We start from the raw sequence: 22,761 nt of genomic DNA, 5'->3' as shown, positions 1-22,761 counted from the left end.
ACCGTAGATATGGTTATGTAACTGCCATGTCAGGGACGTCTGAAAAGAAGTGCGTCAGATTATCATTTTACTAAAAATAAAAATAAAATTTTATAGAGAAAGGGTTTGTGATCAGTAACAAGCGGGGACATTTTAAACTCAAAAGCCGAATCACTCCCAGAACCTAAGAGTGCTATCAAGTTCGACTCAAAATCAGAACAAGTAAAGAAAGAAGTATATGAATTTGCGCGCGCGCGCGTGTGTGTGTGTGTGTGTGTGTGTGTGTGTGTGTGTGTGTGTGGGGGGGGGGGGGTTTCAATTTCAACAGTGAATAGTAATAGTCATCACTGGCTCTGGAAATAGTAGTTTTGATGCATTTCAGTTCCATGAGTTGGCAAAATCATGCATAGTCTTAACTAAATCATTCCTTTTTTAACCCTTCAAGCAGCAATGGAGAGATACAGCATCAGAGACCTTTGATTGGAGAAAATGCACGAGGGAGGGGGGATGGGTGTATATCTTGAATGAAATGGTAAAATTGATGCATGAAGGAAAGGTAGTGCTGTTTTAATTTCAAGCAACATGGTCCTCATAAACCAATCAGTTTGCCATATTTAAAAGCTTGGATCGACAAAATGAAAAAAGGAGAAACAAAAGACATTCAGAACAAGTAGTAGCAGTCAACCAAGTCAAGTTCAAACAGTCGGACAAACAACAATCCACTTACCTTATAACCTCTAACCCGGAGGCGAGGCTTTGGAAACTCCGTTCTGCTGAACAGACTGGGTACCTGGTGCTACTGCATCAATGGTCCCACGTACATTGCCACCCACTGTGCGGTCACTTGAATGCACAAGAGGCTGTGAGTAACCACCATCATAAGACTCGCCATAGGGCTGCTGCTGCTGCCCGTAACCTGGTTGGGCCGTAGGTGGTACACCATAAGGCTGCTGAACATACCCTTGCTGAGGAGCCGCTGACCCCAAAGCAGGTTGTGCAGATTGGTGCTGAGAATGTGAATATCCCGGTTGCACAGCAGCCCCCTGAATATAGCCTCCTGGCTATTAGATGGTGGGTCTGCCCATAAACTACCTGAGAAGGAGGCTTCTGCCCTTGTGGCGGCCCATAATTAGGCTGGGCTACTGGTGACGACTGCACGTAGCTAGTCCCAGTTGGCTGTTGACTTCCATAACCCGGTGGTGGTGAAGTTGAGGGATAACCTGACTGAGTAGGTGGTACTGGTCCTTGAGAGGGATAGCTTGTGGGGGTGGTGTTAGGTTGCTGACCAGTATAACCTTGCATTGCGGGTGGAGGCTGAGCAGGTGGCACCTGGGTTGGCCACCCCTGAGGGGAGATATCTTGGGTGGAAGTAACCCACCGGTCCCATAACGGGGTGCTGAATTATAGCCTTGCAGTTGATCATATCCTGGCTGAAGATAGCCCGCCTTTCTGTTGCCCAGATGGGGTGGTTGTTAGTAGTAGGTGCCCCCATGGGGACCCCTGCTGCGGCTTGTAATTAGAATCTGGTGCTTGATGGTAATTGTAAGCAAGGGAACACAACATATACAAGTAGGAAGATCTAAGAAAAAATTCACATCTAACCACAAACATAAAGGAGAATAAAGATAGCATAAACAATGTCTAAACATGGATTGATACACTATCCATTTGTAATATGGAAGGTAAAGACGCCTACATACCGCACTGGAGTGCACTATTCGAGTACGCCAGCAGATGCCCATCCTCTCCCTACTAGAAGTGAATGGGTACAGAAGAATAGTGGAAAGAGCTATACAAAGAACTTTTACAAAATGAAAAATCCATGTGAACTCCTTTCTTGTAAACAAGCAACAAAATTTTGACGAAGACATATCTCAGTATATCTTGCAAACATCCAGTTGAATAGTCTCACAAGGAGTAAAAATATGAAGTGAAGCCATCTGGCAATAGTACTAACCAAGATATTCCGTAAATAATCCAAAATAAATTTGGATCAGTTCAGACAATCAAATAATTAACTCCTCACACAAGCAATGCAGCTATTGGGGGGCCTATAACTAGATTGATGAAACAATAAAATTCTCAAACTGAGGAACAACCAGGAAGAAAATATACAATATTATTCACACACAAAATTGAAAATTAGAGTTGGAGGGATTCATACAAGTATTTAACTCTATAAAGGGCATAAATTACAATAAAAAGTTATTAGAGTTTTGTTCTAGCTGTAAAAAATGTCAGTAAATGGAACGGAACTCACAGCTAAAAAAGTAGGGAGTACTACTTAGGAGTTCAGATTACTTCTCTCCCTCCTACACTAATTTCAATTACGATCTTTATGATAATGTACAACATTAACATGACAAAATTAATCATAAATTGGTAAAAACAAATGGCAATACCAAAATAAAATGAAAATGTAGTATATTGGTAGACATATAATAATAGTACATCAGGGGTACTAAACTCAAATTAACAAGTAGATCATAAAAGACAATAGAACACAACAGAAGGCAAGGCATATCCCATCAAATAATCCTAGAGACAAAAAAAAAAGATCAAGATACGCAAAGCATGAACATATAAGATAGCGTAGGCAATTCCAATCAGCATCTTCTGTTGAGCTGTAAAGGGGGTTAACAGTGCAGAATTGACAGATAAACAATTACAACCCTCCCCTCCCCCCCCCCCCCCCCCCCCCCCACCCCCCCACACACACACACACAAAAAAATTATAATAATAAAAATATTAAATAAAAAAAAGAAAAAAATGTATGATGTAGCAACTTCCTCAATGGCCCTTCAGACATAATGACAAGAAACAGGAGCGTGTAACAGATTCTAACTGCCTTAGGATCAGAACATAGGTCAGACTTGACAGGACAAGGAGAAGGTACTAACAAAGATAATGGAAAGAAATAGAAAAATAAATAACAGCTTCCAACTTCCAGAAGATCATGAGAAAAAAAAAAAAGTCCAACATGAATGGTTAAAAAAGAAAGTACTAACAGGATCTAGATTGGCATTTTTTTAATGATAATAAGATTGTTGAGAGTATAATTAACCAATTGCGAACAACACCATTTATGAAAAAATATAAAAAAATTGACAGAATTCAAGGAAAAAGAGTCTTTTCTTTTATTTTTCTTTCTTATTTCTTTACAAAGATATAACAAGAGAATCCTATTTATTCTTGGCTATACTGATTTTATGGCTAAAATAAAGGTTGACCCTTATATGGTGGGATTGACAATCAAAGCTCCTTCCATAATCTCTCTTATGACAACTCACGCCAACACTCCCCCTCAAGTTGGTGCATATAGGTTTCTAATGCCCAACTTGTCAAGTGAGTTGTAGAAGTTCTTGCTGCATACAGCTTTTGTAAGTACGTCTGCGAACTGGTCCTCAGACTTAATAAAAGGAAACCGAATTATCTTGTTCTCAAGATTTTTTTTTTGATGAAATGTCGATCCACCTCCACATGTTTGGTTCGATCATGTTGGACAGGGTTATGTGAAATATCAATGGCGGCCTTGTTGTCACAGAATAGATCCATCTCACAGTTTAGGGCAAAGCAAATTTCTGTTAACAGTTTTTTAAGCCAGAGAAGCTCACAAAGACCCTTAGCCATTCCCCGGAATTCAACTTCAGCACTTGACAAAGCCACCACATTCTGCTTCTTACTTCTCCACATAATCAAGTTCCCGCCAACAAACATGAAGTAGCCCGAGGTGGATTTTCTGTCTAATATATTTCCTGCCCAATCTGCATCTGTATAGCCCTAAACTCTAAGATGATCATTTTTTGAGAATATGAGTTCTTTTCCCGGAGATGACTTTAAGTATCTAAGAATTCTGATCACCGCATCCATGTGATCCTCACTCAGACAATGCATGATTTGACTTACTATGCTCATGGCATAAGCAATATCTGGGCGAGTATGTGAGAGATAAATAAGCTTCCCAACTAATCTTTGGTATCTCTCCTTATTTGTTGGTACTTGGCCTGAGTATTCTCCAAGTTTGTGGTTTTGGACAATGGGTGTGTATGCAGGCTTGCACTCTAGTAGTCCCACCTCTGATAGTAAGCCTAGGATATATTTTCGTTGAGAGAGAAATATTCCTTGCTTCGATCTAGCAACCTCAATTCCCAAAAAATATTTAAGTCCTCCCAGATTTTTCATTTCAAATTCAGTCGCCAAATGCTTTTGGAGTCTTGATATTTTTTCTAAATCATCGCCTGTAATAATCATGTCATCTACATAGATTATTAAGGCTGTGACCTTGCCTAGTTGATGCTTTAAGAATAGTGTATGCTCTGAATTGCTCTGTTTGTAACCATATTTCTTCATTGCCAAGCTGAATCACCCAAACCATGGTCTAGGTGATTGTTTTAATACATACATTGCTCGTTGTAATTTACACACCACCTTAACCTCAGAATTTGTTGTGTAGCCCGGTGGAACATCCATGTAGACTTCCTCCTCAAGATCACCATGGAGGAAGGCATTCTTTACATCAAACTGGTGTAGTGGCCAATCGAGGTTTGCTGCGAGGGATAACAATACTCTAACGGTGTTCAATTTGGCCACTGGCAAGAAGGTCTCTTGATAGTCTATGCCATATGTCTATGTGTAGCCCTTTGCTACTAGCCTTACTTTGTATCAATCAATTGAACCATCCACTTTGTGTTTGATGGAGAATACCCATTTACACCCTACCGTTTTCTTTCCTTTGGGCAAAGGAATAAGACTCCATGTTTCATTTTTTAGCAATGCTTCCGTTTCTTCCTTCACAGCCTGAGTCCACTTATGGTCTGTCAAGGCTTCATGAACATTGGTAGGAACATAGCATGAGGAAAGTTCATGTGTGAATGTCTTGAGTGGTTCTGAAAGCCTTTTTGTTGACACATAGTTGGCAATTGGATACTTTGAACTTCTTTCTCCAATATCTGGAGAATATCTATTTGGTGGTTTGCCACGATTATGCCAGAAAGGTAAAATATAGCCAACAGGGGTAACAGGAATATCCATATCATTAGAGTTTGGAGATATAGTGGGAGAGTTTACCTCAGGGATATTCTCAGGAGATGGGTCTTCAGGTATTGAGGAGTGGGGGGTTTCTATTTCAGCTTCATGTGGTGTCGATACTTCTCTAGGAACTGTAGCAATTTCTGAAGACACATCTAGTCTTGTATTTGGTTTTTCCTTATTGACTAGGATATCGATGTCATTAAATTTTAGCCGCCCGAGGTGGATTTTCTGTCTAATATATTTCCTGCCCAATCTGCATATGTATAGGCCCTAAACTCTAAGATGATCATTTTTTGAGAATATGAGTTCTTTTCCGGAGATGACTTTAAGTATCTAAGAATTCTGATCCCGCATCCATGTGATCCTCACTCGGACAATGCATGATTTGACTTACTATGCTCATGGCATAAGCAATATCTGGGCGAGTATGTGAGAGATAATAAGCTTCCCAACTAATCTTTGGTATTCTCTCCTTATTTGTTGGTACTTGGGCTGGGTATTCTCCAAGTTTGTGATTTTGGACAATGGGTGTGTATGCAGGCTTGCACTCTAGTAGTCCCACCTCTGATAGTAAGCCTAGGATTATTTTCGTTGAGAGAGAAATATTCCTTGCTTCGATCTAGCAACTCAATTCCCAAAAAATATTTAAGTCCTCCCAGATTTTCATTTCAAATTCAGTCGCCAAATGCTTTGGAGTCTTGATATTTTTTTCTAAATCATCGCCTGTAATAATCATGTCATCTACATAGATTATTAAGGCTGTGACCTTGCCTAGTTGATGCTTTAAGAATAGTGTATGGTCTGAATTGCTCTGTTTGTAACCATATTTCTTCATTGCCAAGCTGAATCACCCAAACCATGGTCTAGGTGATTGTTTTAATACATACATTGCTCGTTGTAATTTACACACCACCTTAACCTCAGAATTTGTTGTGTAGCCCAGTGGAACATCCATGTAGACTTCCTCCTCAAGATCACCATGGAGGAAGGCATTCTTTACATCAAACTGGTGTAGTGGCCAATCGAGGTTTGCTGCGAAGGATAACAATACTCTAACGGTGTTCAATTTGGCCACTGGCAAGAAGGTCTCTTGATAGTCTATGTCATATGTCTATGTGTAGCCCTTTGCTACTAGCCTTACTTTGTATCAATCAATTGAACCATCCACTTTGTGTTTGATGGAGAATACCCATTTACACCCTACCGTTTTCTTTCCTTTGGGAAAAGGAATAAGACTCCATGTTTCATTTTTTAGCAATGCTTCCGTTTCTTCCTTCACAGCCTGAGTCCACTTATGGTCTGTCAAGGCTTCATGAACATTGGTAGGAACATAGCATGAGGAAAGTTCATGTGTGAATGTCTTGAGTGGTTCTGAAAGCCTTTTTGTTGACACATAGTTGGCAATTGGATACTTTGAACTTCTTTCTCCAATATCTGGAGAATATCTATTTGGTGGTTTGCCACGATTATGCCAGAAAGGTAAAATATAACCAACAGGGGTAACAGGAATATCCATATCATTAGAGTTTGGAGATATAGTGGGAGAGTTTACCTCAGGGATATTCTCAGGAGATGGGTCTTCAGGTATTGAGGAGTGGGGGGTTTCTATTTCAGCTTCATGTGGTGTCGATACTTCTCTCGGAACTGTAGCAATTTCTGAAGACACATCTAGTCTTGTATTTGGTTTTTCCTTATTGACTAGGATATCGATGTCATTAAATTTTAGCCAGTCAAATCTTAACCAATTCGGCTCTTCATCACTGATCTCCCCCTAATGAGAAGAATTGGGTACTGGGGAAGAGAATAATATGTCGGACTCCAGAAAAGTGACATCCATAGTCACATAGGCGCGTTTGGTAGCCAGATCGTAGCATCGATATCCTTTTTTATGTAAGGCATACCCCAGGAAAAGACATCGGATGACACAAGGATCAAGTTTTATGCGCTGATTCTTATGCAAGTGGACAAATGCGACACAACCAAAAATCCAGGGATGAATCATTAACATTGTAGGTAAGGGAACATAGGTCAAAAAAGTCTGTTATGGAGTTTTAAAATTCAAGAATTTGGAGGGCATCCGATTTAGGAGGTGCACAGCTATGGAAACGACATGAGCCCAATGTCTGTTGGGCACATGAGCTCCAAGTAATAGAGCTCGAGCTTTTTCAAGAATATGACGATTTTTTCTTTCGGCCACACCATTCTGTTGAGGAGTCTACGGGTAGGTTGTTTCATGAATAAGTCCATGACTTTGGAAATAAGCATGAAACTGATGGTTCACATATTCACCACCATTGTCTGATCTAAGAATCTGAATTTTAGTAGAAAATTAGGTTTAAATCATAGTGTGGAAAAATTGAAACACACTTAGTACTTCATCTTTATGTTTCAGCAAATAGAGCCAAGTCATGCGAGTACAATCATCTACAAATATAACAAACCAGCGAAAACCAGATATTGTAGAAATTGGGAAAGAACCCCATACATCGGAGTGAATTAAAGCAAACGGAACATTACTTTTATTCATACTCAAAGGATAGGTAGCTCTATGACTTTTAGCAAGAATGCAAGTTTCACATTTGAAGTCAGATATTGACATAATGGAAAACAGACCAGGAAACAAATGCTTCATATAACCAAATGACGGATGTCCTAACCGACGATGTCAAAGCCAAATCGGTCACTCTTTGTTGTCAATCGGATGATGCATGTGATGTGCACGGCCCATACTAAAATCCTCTACGTAATATAACCCCCCCTCTTAGTATCACGCCCAATGATCTCCTTGGTAAGAATATCTTGAAGCAAACAAAAGGTAGAGTACATAAGTACGACACAGTTTAGGGTTGTGGTAACTTGGCTAACAGATAGTAGCTTATGGGAAAGAGAGGGAACAAGTAGAGTATGAGTTAAGGATAAAGTAGGTGATAATTTTACAGTGCTAGCCCCTGTGACCAGAGAAAGAACCCCATTGGCATTGGCAATGCAGGTGCGCCGTGGTTGGGAAATTTGTCAGAAATATGTGGCGTCGAAGGTCATGTGGTCGATTGCTCCAGAGTCAAGTATCCAAGAACTGTTATCACCATCATGAGAGGAACTACAAAGGGTAGTATTATATTTACCTAGATCCATGATTGATAAATTTCCCTGAGAAGGCTCGACATGGGGTGAGAGACGTGACTCTGCTGTAGCCACCGCAGCCTGACCCCTTACTTCATCAGAATCAGTAGCATTACGGTGTTTTTGGACCAAAAGTTCATTCCACCAGTCGGGATACCCGTGTAGTTTAAAACAATTCTCGCAGGTATGTTTCAGATTACCCCAATGAGAACATTTTGTTCCATCAGATAAAGCTCGCTTGGAGGACATGCCAGCTTTCCCATTGCCTAGAGAGAGAGACCTGGTAGAGGATGGAGTGGTCTGTCCAGGTTTGAAGCCTTTTGAGGTTAGAACTGTTCCTAGAGTGTCAGTGGAGTCACCGGTGATCATAATTGCTTGCCGGACAGCTTCCCGGCGAACATGAGCATACGCTTGTTCAATCGTAGGAAATGGGCGCATCTGTAATATATCACCTCGAATTTTATCAAGTCGGTCATCAAGGCCATCCAAGAAGACATACACTCGGTCTTCTTGAAGCATGTCGTTGTAGTGCTTGATATCAACAACACATTCCATTGGGTTTGGGCGACGAAAATCAATCTCACGCCATAGGCCCTGGAGATCAGTAAAATATTTTTCAAGAGAACCACCCGTTTGTTTCAAGCGAGTCACACGTTGCCGGAGGTCATACACCTGAGAGGCATCGCTTCCCTCAAAGTAGGTAATAGTAATGGAATCCCATACCAGTTTCGCAGTCGTAAATCTAATGAAGTTACCGATCAACGATGGGTCCATGGAATTGATCAGCTATCCATTGACAATGGCGTTGTCTGTGCGCCACTTTCGAAAGGATGAATCTGTCTGTGGAGGCTGGTGGATATCGCCGTTAATGTATCCCAACTTGTCCTTGCCGGAGATGTACATCTGAACAACTTGGGACCAAAGAGCATAGTTGGTGTTGTTCAAATTAATGCCAATTGGAACAGTAGCAGTATTAGTGATCTGGGTCGGGGCCGAAGCTTTGGTCAAGACGTAGCATTGGGATACACATCTGCACATCCCCATAAATATGTGTAATTGTGTATCCCGAGGAAAAAAGATCTATGGTTCTACCACATGCCACATCATGAGAGTATTTTGAGTATGCCATGTGGGGGAGTTAGAAAATCATTACTGTTATAAATAATAACTATTGGTTTTCTTTCAATGGCTCTACACGATGAGCCGCAAGTTCCCATGAACCAATTCTTCAAAAATAAAAAATTATTATTATTATTATTATTATTATTATTATTAAAGATTATTTTTATTAGTATTTTTTTAAGAAAAGAAGTTGAAAACCTCTAAAATTTAAAAATAAAATAAAATATTTTCAAAAAATCTTTAATCTTTTTTTTTCGTTGATTTACAAAATGTCCATAAATTCTCTTTCTTTTTTTCTTTTTTGCTTTTCTTTTATTTGATATCTTATTTTATATACATTTAAAAATCATTTAGTAAATACAAATCGGTCCCAAACGAAGTATTTGAGCAAATTTTGGATATGACTATCAATTTTGTTTTTAAAACATTATGAAACTGATGAAATCTACCATTATCGAGGTCATCTATGAGAGACTGACATAAAAGTCCTAAATAACCCCATATTCAACCTCTAGCCAAAGACCAAAGTCCCCTTTATTTTAATTTCTTCTTCAAACTGTTAACCTATGTGGTAAAGTATTTTTAGTCTATTTAATCTCGTCTTGTAAAATATAAAAATGGTATTTATACCTAAAAATCCATACTTGTACTTGTTCATACTTGAAGGTTAAAAGGAGATCGAATCGTACTTGATTTTCTTTAACCCTGTTTTGAGCTTGATCCAAGATTTTGAAATATAGACAACTACTAAACTTCCACATAACTCCAAAACTTAAAATTAAATTTCAACAGTTAAAAAACATTGGATTTTTTTTTTTTTAACATTATAGAATTTTGTCCTTTAAAACCCTAAAGCATCGGATCATGTTTTTAAATGACACAAGATGAGTCCAAAGACCTTTCGTAAAGGTGAAATCTTACTAACTTAGTAAGTTTAGTCAGACTCTCATTATAACAACAATCGACAAGTCACATCGCTACAACAAGTCAGCAAAATCTAACATGTAAATTATAACCAACAGACGACAACATTACAACAAGTTAGCAACAATTTTGTCGCAAATCGTTTTTCGGGGGGCAGGGGGGAAGTATGCATGTGAAGAAAATTCTTTTTGAGGTTGATCCAAGAATTTGAAAATGGATAACCTCTAAACTTTCACATAACTCCAAAACTTGAAATTAAATTTCAACGATGAATTTTTTTAAAGTTCATAGAAATTTTCTTTTATAACTCTAAAGCATCGGGCCATGTTTTTCAATTCCACAAGGTGAGCCGCCCAAAGACCTTTACTAAAGGTGAAATCTTATTTTCGGAGGACAGGGGGGAAGTATGCGTGTGAAGAAAATCCTTTCTGAGGTTGATCCAAGATTTTGAAAATGGATAACCTCTAAACTTTCACATAACTCCAAAACTTGAAATTAAATTTCAATGGTGAATTCTTTTAAAGTTCATAGAAATTTTCTTTTATAACCCTAAAGCATCGGGGTCATGTTTTTTAATTCCACAAGGTGAGCCCAAGGAGGTTTAGTAAAGGTGAAGTCTTACTAACTTAGTAAGGGAAGTCAAACTCTTATTATAACAACAAGCTACACCCCTACCGCAAGTCAGCAACATCTAACATGTAAATTACAATCACTACCCCGCTAGACCAAGTCAGCAACAATTCCATGAAAAATTGTTGTCCTACAAGCGAAGGTAAGGAAAGATTTTCCTATTAGGGCTGCAATTCTTTTGTGTGAAGGAAATTCTTTTCTCCGTCTTTTTCAAACACGAGAAAATAAGGATTTTTCATGACAAATGATTTGCCGTGCAATCAAAGTGTATTGTTCTTGTCTTATTCGTGGATGTAGAAATGTCAAATAAATGTGGCAATGTTCTTCTATTTTGTTTTTATTACCTTGTGAATCTTATCTGTCATTTCCACCACATTTTTCACGGGTGATGGCTTCAATGTATCTAACAACCTTTTTATATGATGCATCTATGTATGTCCCTAACATGCATAGACATGAAAATATTTATTTATATACATATAGGATCTTAAGATTGAAGGAAAGATTGGTTTGTCTCCCAGAAATAAACAATAACATGGAAGAAGAAATCCAAGAATATTATTATTCCGCGTATCCTGAAGAGACAAGTATCAATCCATTGTCTCACCAGATATGAAGATTATTTATTTATTTTTTTAAGAATCTTAAAAATGAAGATTTTATCTGTTTAAGAATATTGAGATCATTGTTCTGGTCAATTACAATCTATTTTCCTACTTCAAGATACTTTTCAAGCGATCCTAAAGAACCCATCATTGGTTTTGAAACATGAATGATGATGAATATGACCCCACATGTTTTTGAGAGGTTGCCCAATAAAACAATATATTATCTATTTGCTTTATGTGTGTGTGTGTGAGAGAAAGAGAGAGTGAGGGGAATTTCCTCATTTATGTCATATTATACACAATGGATGATTTCATGTTAATGACAAACTATCAACATTGATTTGCATTCAAATTGTAAACTATTTTTTATTAATAAATAAAGAATGGCGATAAAATGACTCTCCTACGTAGCATACTCAAAATATTCATCTGACATGGGTTGTGCCAGAATCATAGATTTTCTTTCATTAGGATACACAACTGCATAGAACAATTCTTTATTAAAAATACTCATCTGACTTGAGTTGTGCCAAAATCATAGATTTTCTTTCATCGGGATACACAACTGCACAAAGTTTTGGGAAGTACAATTGTGTATCCCGAGACATAAAATCTATGATTCTGGCACACCCCACGTCATGTGCGTATTTTGAATATGTAGGAGTTGTTTTATCACGACTCATAAATAAATGGTGGTTTGGTCTTATTTTGAACGAGTGAACAAAACAAAGCCTCAAATACACTCGATAGACATGGCATGTGCCATGTATTTTATAAATAGAATCGTGATAATCAGACTCCCCCACATGATACACTCAAAATACTCTCTTGACATAGTATTTGTCAAACAATAGATTTATGCATCGGATACACATCACCATAAATATGTGCAATTGTGTATCCCGATGAAAAAAACATCTATGGTTCTACCACATGCCCCATCAAGAGAGTATTTTGAGTATGCCATGTGGAGTCCAGAAAATCATCTCTCTTATAAATAATAACTATTGGTTTTCTTTCAATGGTTCAACAAGATGAAGCGTAAGTTCTCATGAACCAATTCTTGAAAAATAAAAAATTAAAAATATTAAAGATTATTTTTATTAGTATTTTTTTAAGAGAAGAAATTGAAAACCTCTAAAAATTAAAAAGAAAATAAAAAAATTTCAAAAATTCTTTAATCTTTTTTCTTTTTTTCGTTGATTTACAAAGTGTCCATAAATTCTCTCCTTTTTTTTTGTTTGCTTTTCTTTTATTTGATATCTTATTTTTATACATTTAAAAATCATTTAGTAAATACAAATTGGTCGCAAGCAAACGAACCATTTGAGCAAAATTTCGATATGACTATCAATTTGTTTTCAAAACATTATGAAACTGATGAAATCTCCCATTATCGAGGTCATCTATTAGAGACTGACATAAATGTCCTAAATAGCCTCATAATTCAACCTCTAGCCAAAGACCAAAATCCCCTTTATTTTAATTTCTTCATCAAACTGTTAACCTCTGGTAATGTATTTTTAGTCTCTTTAATCTTGTCTCGTAAAATATAAAAATGAAACTTCTGATTTTTATACCTAAAAATCCATACTTGTACTTGTTCATACTTGAAGGTTAAAAGGAGATCGAATAATACTTGATTTTCTTTAACTCTATTGTACTTAAGAGGGTTAATCATTAATAAATCTCCAGTTATTAACAAGGAGATGGTATTGTATCATATAAAGTAGATTGGATGATATTATTAGATACGAGACTTAAATTTCTCACTTTCTTATTATTATTATTATTATTACAAAAGATTACATGGACCAAAGATTCTCATTGATCTAAGAACGAGGACTGCAATGTTGCCTCAAATAACACCTCTGCCACTAAGCTTTATGATTTAGATTGGACTTAAAAAGATTAAAATAATAATAAAAGAAACGTTTTTCACTTGGCCAAAGACTCCATATTTTATGTTGATTTAAAATGCACATTAATATCCCAGCGGCCCACCTTATCAATAAGAGTATCGTGATAATCTGACACTCCATCACAGAACCGTAGATGTGGTTATCTAACTGCCATGTCGAGGACGTCTGAAAATAAGTGTCAGATTATCATTGAACTAAAAATAAAATTTCAATTTCAATTTTATAGAGAAAGGGTTTGTAATCAGTAACAAGCACGGACATTTAAAACCCAAAAGCCGATAATCACTCCCAGAACCTATGAGTGCTGTCAAGTTCGACGTAAAATCAGAACAAGTTAAGAAAAAAGTAAATGAATTTGCGTGCGCGTGCGCGTGCATGTGTGTGTGTGTGTGTGTGTGTGTGTGTGTGTGTGTGCGCGCGCGGAGGGGTGTAAATTTCAACAGTGAATAGTAATAGTCATCACTGGTTCTGGAAATAGGAGTTTTGATGCATTTCAGTTCCATGAGTTGGCAAAATCATGCATAGTCTAAACTAAATTATTAATTTTTTAACCCTTCAAGCATCAATGGAGATCGGCGTCAGAGACCTTTGATTGGAGAAAATGCAAGAGGGAGGGGGAACAGGTGTATACCTTGAATGAAATGGTAAAATTGATGCATGAAGGAAAGGTAGTGCCGTTTTAATTGTAAGCAACATGGTCCTCATAAACCAATCAGTTTGCCATATTTAAAAGCTTGGATTGACAAAATGAAAAAAGGAGAAACAAAAGACATTCAGAACAAGTAGTAGCAGTCAACCAAGTCAAGTTCAAACAGTCGGACAAAACAACAATCCACTTACCTTATAACCTCTAACCCGGAGGCGAGGACTTGGAAACTCCGTTCTGCTGAACAGACTGGGTTCCTGGTGCCACTGCATCAATGGTCCCACGTACATTGCCACCCACTGTGCGGTCACTTGAATGCACAAGAGGCTGTGAGTAACCACCATCATAAGACTCACCATAGGGCTGCTGCTGCTGCCCGTAACCTGGTTGGGCCGTAGGTGGTACACCATAAGGCTGCTGAACATACCCTTGCTGAGGAGCCGCTGACCCCAAAGCAGGTTGTGCAGATTGGTGCTGAGAATGTGAATATCCCGGTTGCACAGCAGCCCCCTGAATATAGCCTCCTTGGCTATTAGATGGTGGGGTCTGCCCATAAACTGCCTGAGAAGGAGGCTTCTGCCCTTGTGGCGGCCCATAATTAGGCTGGGCTACTGGTGACGACTGCACGTAGCTAGTCCCAGTTGGCTGTTGACTTCCATAACCCGGTGGTGGTGAAGTTGAGGGATAACCTGACTGAGTAGGTGGTACTGGTCCTTGAGAGGGATAGCTTGTGGGGGTGGTGTTAGGTTGCTGACCAGTATAACCTTGCATTGCGGGTGGAGGCTGAGCAGGTGGCACTTGGGTTGGCCACCCTTGAGGGGAGATATCTTGGGTGGAATTAACCCCACCGGTCCCATAACTGGGTGCTGAATTATAGCCTTGCAGTTGATCATATCCTGGCTGAAGATAGCCGCCTTGCTGTTGCCCAGATGGTGGTGGTTGTGAGTAATTAGGTGCCCCATGGGACCCCTGCTGCTGATTGTAATTAGAAGCTGGTGCTTGATGGTAATTGTAACCAGTGGTGTCATCTTGAGTTGAAGAACCCCCGGGAGGTGGATGCTGGCTATAATAATCATATCCGCTTCCCTGTGTGGTTTGCTGGCTTGGTGGGACAGGTGTTTGATCCCATCCAGAGGAGGTGGGCTGTGGAGGATAGCCAGCATAAGTTGGTTGGGATGTGTCATACTGAGGTGGCGGTGCAGGATATGCTCCTGGCTGTATGTAGCCGTAGCCCGGTTGCTGCACTGGAGGAGGCCCAGGTGGGCCCCAACTCGTCGGGGGCTGGGGAGGGCGGTAGCCTTGCTGAGGATATGTTCCACCCATTGGTGGATTCCTAGCACGATTCTGCATGAAGTTGTTTGAATCATATGAACCAAGATACCCTTTTCCCACACTGTGGCAACATTTAAGCAAGGGAACACAACATATACAAGTAGGAAGATCTAAGAAAAAATTCACATCTAACTACAAACATAAAGGAGAATAAAGATAGCAATAAACAATGTCTAAACATGGATTGATACACTATCCATTTGTAATATGGAAGGTAAAGACGCCTACATACCGCACTGGAGTGCACTATTCGAGTACGCCAGCAGATGCCCATCCTCTCCCTACTAGAAGTGAATGGGTACAGAAGAATAGTGGAAAGAGCTATACAAAGAACTTTTACAAAATGAAAAATCCATGTGAACTCCTTTCTTGTAAACAAGCAACAAAATTTTGACGAAGACATATCTCAGTATATCTTGCAAACATCCAGTTGAATAGTCTCACAAGGAGTAAAAATATGAAGTGAAGCCATCTGGCAATAGTACTAACCAAGATATTCCGTAAATAATCCAAAATAAATTTGGATCAGTTCAGACAATCAAATAATTTAACTCCTCACACAAGCAATGCAGCTATTGGGGGGCCTATAACTAGATTGATGAAACAATAAAATTCTCAAACTGAGGAGCAACCAGGAAGAAAATATACAATATTATTCACACACAAAATTGAAAATTAGAGTTGGAGGGATTCATACAAGTATTTAACTCTATAAAGGGCATAAATTACAATAAAAAGTTATTAGAGTTTTGTTCTAGCTGTAAAAAATGTCAGTAAATGGAGCGGAACTCACAGCTAAAAAAGTAGGGAGTACTACTTAGGAGTTCAGATTACTTCTCTCCCTCCTACAACTAATTTCAATTACGATCTTCATGATAATGTACAACATTAACAAGACAAAATTAATCATAAATTGGTAAAAACAAATGGCAATACCAAAATAAAATGAAAATGTAGTATATTAGTAGACATATAATAATAGTACATCAGGGGTACTAAACTCAAATTAACAAGTAGATCATAAAAGACAATAGAACACAACAGAAGGCAAGGCATATCCCATCAAATAATCCTAGAGACAAAAAAAAAGATCAAGATACGCAAAGCATGAACATATAGGATAGCGTAGGCAATTCCAATCAGCATCTTCTGTTGAGCTGTAAAGGGGGTTAACAGTGCAGAATTGACAGATAAATAATTAGGACAAACCCCCCCCCCCCCCCCACACACACACACACAAAAATTATAATAATAAAAATATTAAATAAAAAAAAGAAAAAATGTATGATGTAGTAACTTCCTCAATGGCCCTTCAGACATAATGACAAGAAACAGGAGCGTGTAACAGATTCTAACTGCCTGAGGATCATAGCATAGGTCAGACTTGACAGGACAAGGAGAAGGTACTAAGAAAGATAATGGAAAGAAATAGAAAAATAAATAACAGCTTCCAACTTCCAGAAGATCATGAGAAAAAAAAAAGTCCAACATGAATGGTTAAAAAAGAAAGTACTAACAGGATCTAGATTGGCATTTTTTTAATGATAATAAGATTGTTGAGAGTATAATTAACCAATTGCGAGAACAACACCATCTATTAAAAAATATAAAAAAATGTATAACTAATGTAACAGCCTCAGACTATCAATTGGGATCATAAAGAAAGCCTGAGAAAAATAACACGAAAAAATTGCTAGTGAGATCCAAATTGGAATCTTTAGAACAACCAAGAAATAGGTAATATTAGAAGGTAAATAATTGACGACACCATAATGGCTACCACGCTTCTTGACGAAAATATAAGAATGAGAAACAAACAGGCTACATAAGACAAGCGGGGATTGAAAACCACTCTAGTTAGTAATGATTCAAGCTATAGTAAAAAACAGAGAACAATGTTGACAATTAAATGTCCTTAGAAATTCACCATCAGTGTAAAAATCAGAAGAGCATAATAACAAAAATTAACACAAGTGAATGGCCCTTCCACAAATTCAACATGGCATACAAACCAAATGAAAGAAAATAGACAATAGAATTGGATCTTGTATCACCTTACGATGTCACCAACAATGTATAAATAAGAAAAATATACACCACCAACAATAACAATAATAACAATAATAATAATAATAATAACAACAACTAAGAAGTGAAATATCTTGAAGGCTTGTGAACTTAAGCATTCACATGTATGAATAACATCCAATATTGCTCCTCAACATTACCTTGCAGATTCTTCTTCAAAAGTTAAATTAACAGTTATCAGGAATGAGATTCACGACAAATCAGTGCATAGCAAATGAACACCAAGGAATTTTCTCATAATCCACTTCTGTGTCAGTGTCACCAATAAAAGCTAATCCTATATTAGTAGTTTAGTACATAATAACCATATGAGTCATATAATGCAGTTCTAACAAAAGCATCTGAGATTCCCAACAACTACTTGACAGATAACATTACTGGTGATCAAAGATAAAAATGCTCCAAAAAACTGCAGATTCAAAAAATCTAGCACACAGCTCAACAATTATATCTCAAATAAATACTTGAGGATTCCAACCCATATCTCCAGCTGAACCTATGTAGAGGGTTCGAACAAATCCAATGTGCTAAGAAACCACTTAATTGTCTATTATCAATGCATATCTCAATAATGCAATATTGGGGATATTTATGGCAGCTAACAGCAAATAAAAAGGAAATTTACATTTTACAGAAAACCAATGATCCTGCAGGTTCAGAATCTCAACAGCCAACCACAGTTCCATCCATAGGAGATCCAGGTGGACACAAGACAGTATATAGAACTTTCTTATCGAGATCCTATTATGCAACCCAAAATAGATTAGAAGATTGAGCAGACAGCTACAGGAATCTCTCACAAAATAAATACTTCAGAAGCTCAAATCTTTCCTCCAAGAGTAGATGCTTACACAGGATACCCACTAAATGAGCTATACCAATTAGCAGTATTGCCAAGACAAACTGACTGCAACATTTCAAATTTACAAGCCCATGGCAAAAGAAAAAAAGAAAGGATGATGCAGAGTGACCTTACTGCCACGATCCACTGAGATTCAGCCGCACGTCACACAGATTCACAATTCAATATAGTTATATATATAAAAAAAAAAAAGGATGATAACCTAACAAGTCATGCACAAAGATACTCAACAAACGTAACCACAAAACTACTCAAGGATATGGAGTTACAAATACCAAAAACACAAGTTATATTCAGCACACTATAATCGATAATAAATACAAAATTATATGCTAACAAGATTATCCAATATTTTTTTTGATAGACATGATTATCCAATAATATACATACTGCCATATTGGAATACAGATTTTACCCAGTTTTTGTTCAAAAAATTTAAGTGGCTTCGATGTAAAGCAAGATTGAAATTTCAGAAAAAACTAGTGGACATGACGTCACTTACCTCAGATTAACACGATATTTGTGCAAAGCGACATATGTACAACCAGATAAAACAGAAACATCAACATCCTAGAAATCTACAATCAAGAAGACAAGCAACTAGCTTCCTCAAACATAATAATTTTGGAGAGAGAGAGAGAGTACACACACTAAGGAAAAAAGGCAGCTAGATTGCAAAACAATGCCCAACAAAGCAATAAATCATAAGAAGAAAATTCTACCTAACAAAATAGTAAAATCAATTATAGAAATAAAGGTCCCAATGTAAAAAATAAGCTTCCATTTGCCGTTTGTTCAGATTTATGGAAAGAGAGGAAACGCGGGATTTTTTAAGGGCAAGGAGCACCCACTCCATGATATAATCGTCCCTATCACGGGTTTCTTTTTTTTTTTCTTTTTTTCTTTTTTTCTTTTTTTTCTTCCTTGGTGTAAGATTTTCCAGAGTTTAAGGAGTCCTTTTTGAGGATTTTATGGGTAGATGGGACTGGATGAGTAGAATAGCTGTGTTGTAATTTTAGGGTATTAATCTTTTGTTGTTCCCTTGTTGGTCGTCTTGACCACTTTTAATATAATTTGCATTTACCTATATAAAAAAAATAATAATAATATGACCAAGTAAATAACATAAGCACAATGATTACTTCAGAGCCTAGCTTCCTACATGATTGGAACAAAAAGAAATCCATGACATCCAACTCAAACAGTTACCCTATTTGCCACTTCTTCCTCTCTTTTTTTGAGTGTGGGTGTGGGTGGGTGGTGGTGGTAAGGACTAACAAAATCAACAACTTGAACACACCTTTCAAAAAGTATAATTTGTCTACCTACAGGCAAAAGTCTAGTGAACCGTTCAAGAGCAAACACTCATGACAAGACCTTCAAACATACCTCACTGATGACTTCATTGACCAATTGCTTTGCAGATTCGATTTGTTCCTCAGTGCCATCTATATATACAGTTCTTTCCATTGACGTATAGCCCGGGGGTGGATGCAAAGGTATCAGCTGGATGAGAAAAAACAAGAAGTGCATATTAGAAATGGTAAAGCGATTCCAGTCATATTCTGCAGGGATAAACAAAATGATGGAAGCATATCAAGCAGAAGAAAGGAAAAGTGTCAAACAACCCATGCCAATGAATTGAAGACGCCCACATTTTAAAAAGGAAGAAAATATACCAGATGAAATGGAATGCATTCAGATTATAGCACAAACCTGAATACGAGCTCCTGACCTAGCTTGCATATTCTTAATTGTCTCACCTCCTTTACCAATGATCAAACCAACCTGAAAATCCAACATCGTTAGATTTCCAAAGGAGAACTAATTGACAGAAACACAAGATTAGCTCAAACTATAGCTTCTGCTTACCTTGTTGTTTGGAACTTTCATTGAGAATTGCTCAGCACCACCTTGTCCCATAAACCTTCGTGCAACTTGACCAGAACCCCCCGCTTCAGCCTGCACGGGTGATTAAGCATAGAGAGAGCAAACAGTATTTATCGACTTATATTCTAAATTTTTCCCATGACAGATTTTTCAGAATTTGTTGAACTGCTAACTAGGGTTCAACCTATTCTTTTATGGGCCTACAAACCGTTGTGACAGCCAAGACCTCTTCTACCAATCCTAAAAGTAAAGAATATATATATATAAACTTTCGTTTTTAATAAAATTTTAAAATATGGGTTAGAAATTTTGGATTGAGCTGATTTTTTGTGAGGATGATCTCTATGATGGGAAGATCATCCAAAAACAAAAAAAAAATCAGCCCAATCTGAAACTTCTAACCCCATTAAAAGTGATTTAGAATGTGAACCGTCAATTTTTTACCAATTTTTATCACTAATTTGTAAATCACTTTTGATGGATTTAGAAGTTTCTGATTGAGCTGATTTTTTGTGAGGATGATCTTTTCATCATAGTGACCATCCTTGCAAGAAATCAGCTCAATCCAAAACCTCTAACTCTTATTTTGAAAAACGAAAGTTTTTTCATATGTTTTCTCATATGGCCCTTGAACCGCCCCCATATATATATAGATATATATGTATATGTATATTTTCTTATCAATCCAAGGCTTATAACTAGTAGGATCAACCTTAATGCATATATGTTACATAAAAATTCATCGCATCGAATGATCATAAGTTTATAATCACACAACAGAATTAAATCATTCCTGGACAGCCAAATCCAAGGGCATGAGTATAAAGTAAAAGGTATTGTTATTGGATGATAATGGTTAGCGTCATCAATCATACTAATTTTTGGTCTCCCACACGTAGGAAAACCATAAGTACCCTACATAGTGTGTAGATCATGAGAATACAGGGGAAAATAATAATAATAATACGCTTGAGCCCCAAAGACCATGTTGAACTCTGATCGCATTGATATCAGTGTGATTATTCTATGTTATGGCAATTCAACCAAATTATACTTAATTGGGAATGCATGAGAAAATGCATGATTTAATCGATATGTTTAGATTAGAATGATAGGATAAGCAATAACGAAGTAACCACAATAACCCAATTGGACAAGATTGAAGAAATAATAAACTAAAGAATGTCAAAATAAATTAGATGAAATGTAATACTACCTCAGCTAGAATGTCATTAATTAATTGCTCTGCCTTGCTAATCTGCTCTGGAGTACCCACGAGTTCAACCAATCTAGTTAAGGAATTCGGGTCAGCATCCATATCCCTTGTTACTTGAATCTTCGCTCCCGATTGAAGCTGAAGATTCTTAATTGTTTCACCACCCTTACCAATGAGATTACCAACCCTTCCGTTTGGAATATCGATCTTTTTGCTTGAACCACCATGGAAACCATATGAAACTGGTATTGATGAATGAGGTTTCTGTGCAAAATCTGTAACCAGAGAAGTCCTAATCATTGCGAATTAAATCTAAATGAATTTTTTTTTAAAAAAAAAAAACAAAAAAAAAACGTAAACCCTAGAGATTTTGTTTTTTTTTTTTTTTTTAAATCCTTAACCTAGACCAGATGAATCCAAAATATAGAGAGACGCGAAACGAGTTATTACCGATCGGGGCGGCGCTGAAACCCTTATCATTGAAGTTATCAGTGGGACCACCGATTTCGGGGCGAGGACGCTTGGCTTCAGCGTTGCTGAAGAGACGAGCCGCGATTTCCTGCGCGCGCTTCTTGGCGAGTTGGATCTCATCGAGGGGTAGAGGAGCGTTGGTGTAAGGAGCAGTATCTGGAGATGGAGAAGTGATTGGGGCAGAGAATCCTGTAACACGACGAGGAGCAGATGAAGGTGGTGGTGATGTTTCGTCTTCGTATTTTCTCTTGCTGTCCGTTCGAGATGGGAATTGAAGCTCTTCCGCCATTGATTGCAGATAGATAGACCTGACCTGGAATTGTTACAGTAGAGATAGACAGAAACCCTAGAAATTATGATTAATCTGTAGTTCTTTATTTCCAATTATATATAACAAAACGTAGTAGGCTCCAGCAGATCTTCTTACGTGCGGTGTGTGGAGGACGTTAACAAGGTTCAACAATAGAGAGTTAGGAGCACTGAAATAAATAATGCTCTACTGTTCTGGGTCCCACTCGCCCCCTTGATGATTCTTTTGTTTCCTGTTCCCAAATTGACTGTTATAAATAGAAAAACCTCATCCACCATTAAAAAAACAAAACAAAACCTTGAGATTAGTAAATAAAGTCTTTTTTCTGTACACATCTCGAGGTATTTTGACGGTAGATGAGGCTTTGTATGGCCTTTATTTCCTCACTATTTTAGTAAGGCTAATCGGACTCTAATAAATAAGCCATATTTGTCTCAGAGTACTAAAAAGTATTAACTAAATTCAATGGCTAGAAATTACACGTAAAAATATCTCAAATTACACGTGTGGGATATCAAGTTTTGAATCATGGGAGGACATCGAAATTATTTTATTGCCACACCAACTTTTGTTAACAAGACAACACCACAATTTACGTATAAACCATCA

The 22,761-nt window shown here is 37.5% G+C and overlaps 1 protein-coding gene across 1 annotated transcript; it reads right to left on the bottom strand.

Annotated features, from left to right (window-relative positions):
* Positions 1 to 13,987: 13,987 nt before the first annotated feature.
* LOC147412166 (uncharacterized) lies at positions 13,988 to 22,311 on the bottom strand. The gene is made up of 6 exons (XM_086457072.1): positions 21,822 to 22,311; positions 21,372 to 21,646; positions 20,138 to 20,227; positions 19,982 to 20,053; positions 19,655 to 19,771; positions 13,988 to 15,327 (listed from the first exon to the last, which is right to left on the bottom strand). The coding sequence occupies exons 1-6, from the start codon at positions 22,129 to 22,131 to the stop codon at positions 14,188 to 14,190; spliced, it is 2,004 nt and encodes a 667-aa protein (XP_086313198.1). The 5' UTR covers positions 22,132 to 22,311; the 3' UTR covers positions 13,988 to 14,187.
* Positions 22,312 to 22,761: the final 450 nt, after the last annotated feature.

Source organism: Akebia trifoliata, chromosome 1, assembly GCF_017979445.1.
Source record: "Akebia trifoliata isolate Shusen 1 chromosome 1, ASM1797944v1, whole genome shotgun sequence".
NCBI classification, from domain to species: Eukaryota; Viridiplantae; Streptophyta; class Magnoliopsida; order Ranunculales; family Lardizabalaceae; genus Akebia; species Akebia trifoliata.
The sequence above is the reverse complement of the archived record's forward strand: the minus strand, read 5'-3'. Positions and strand labels throughout refer to the sequence as shown.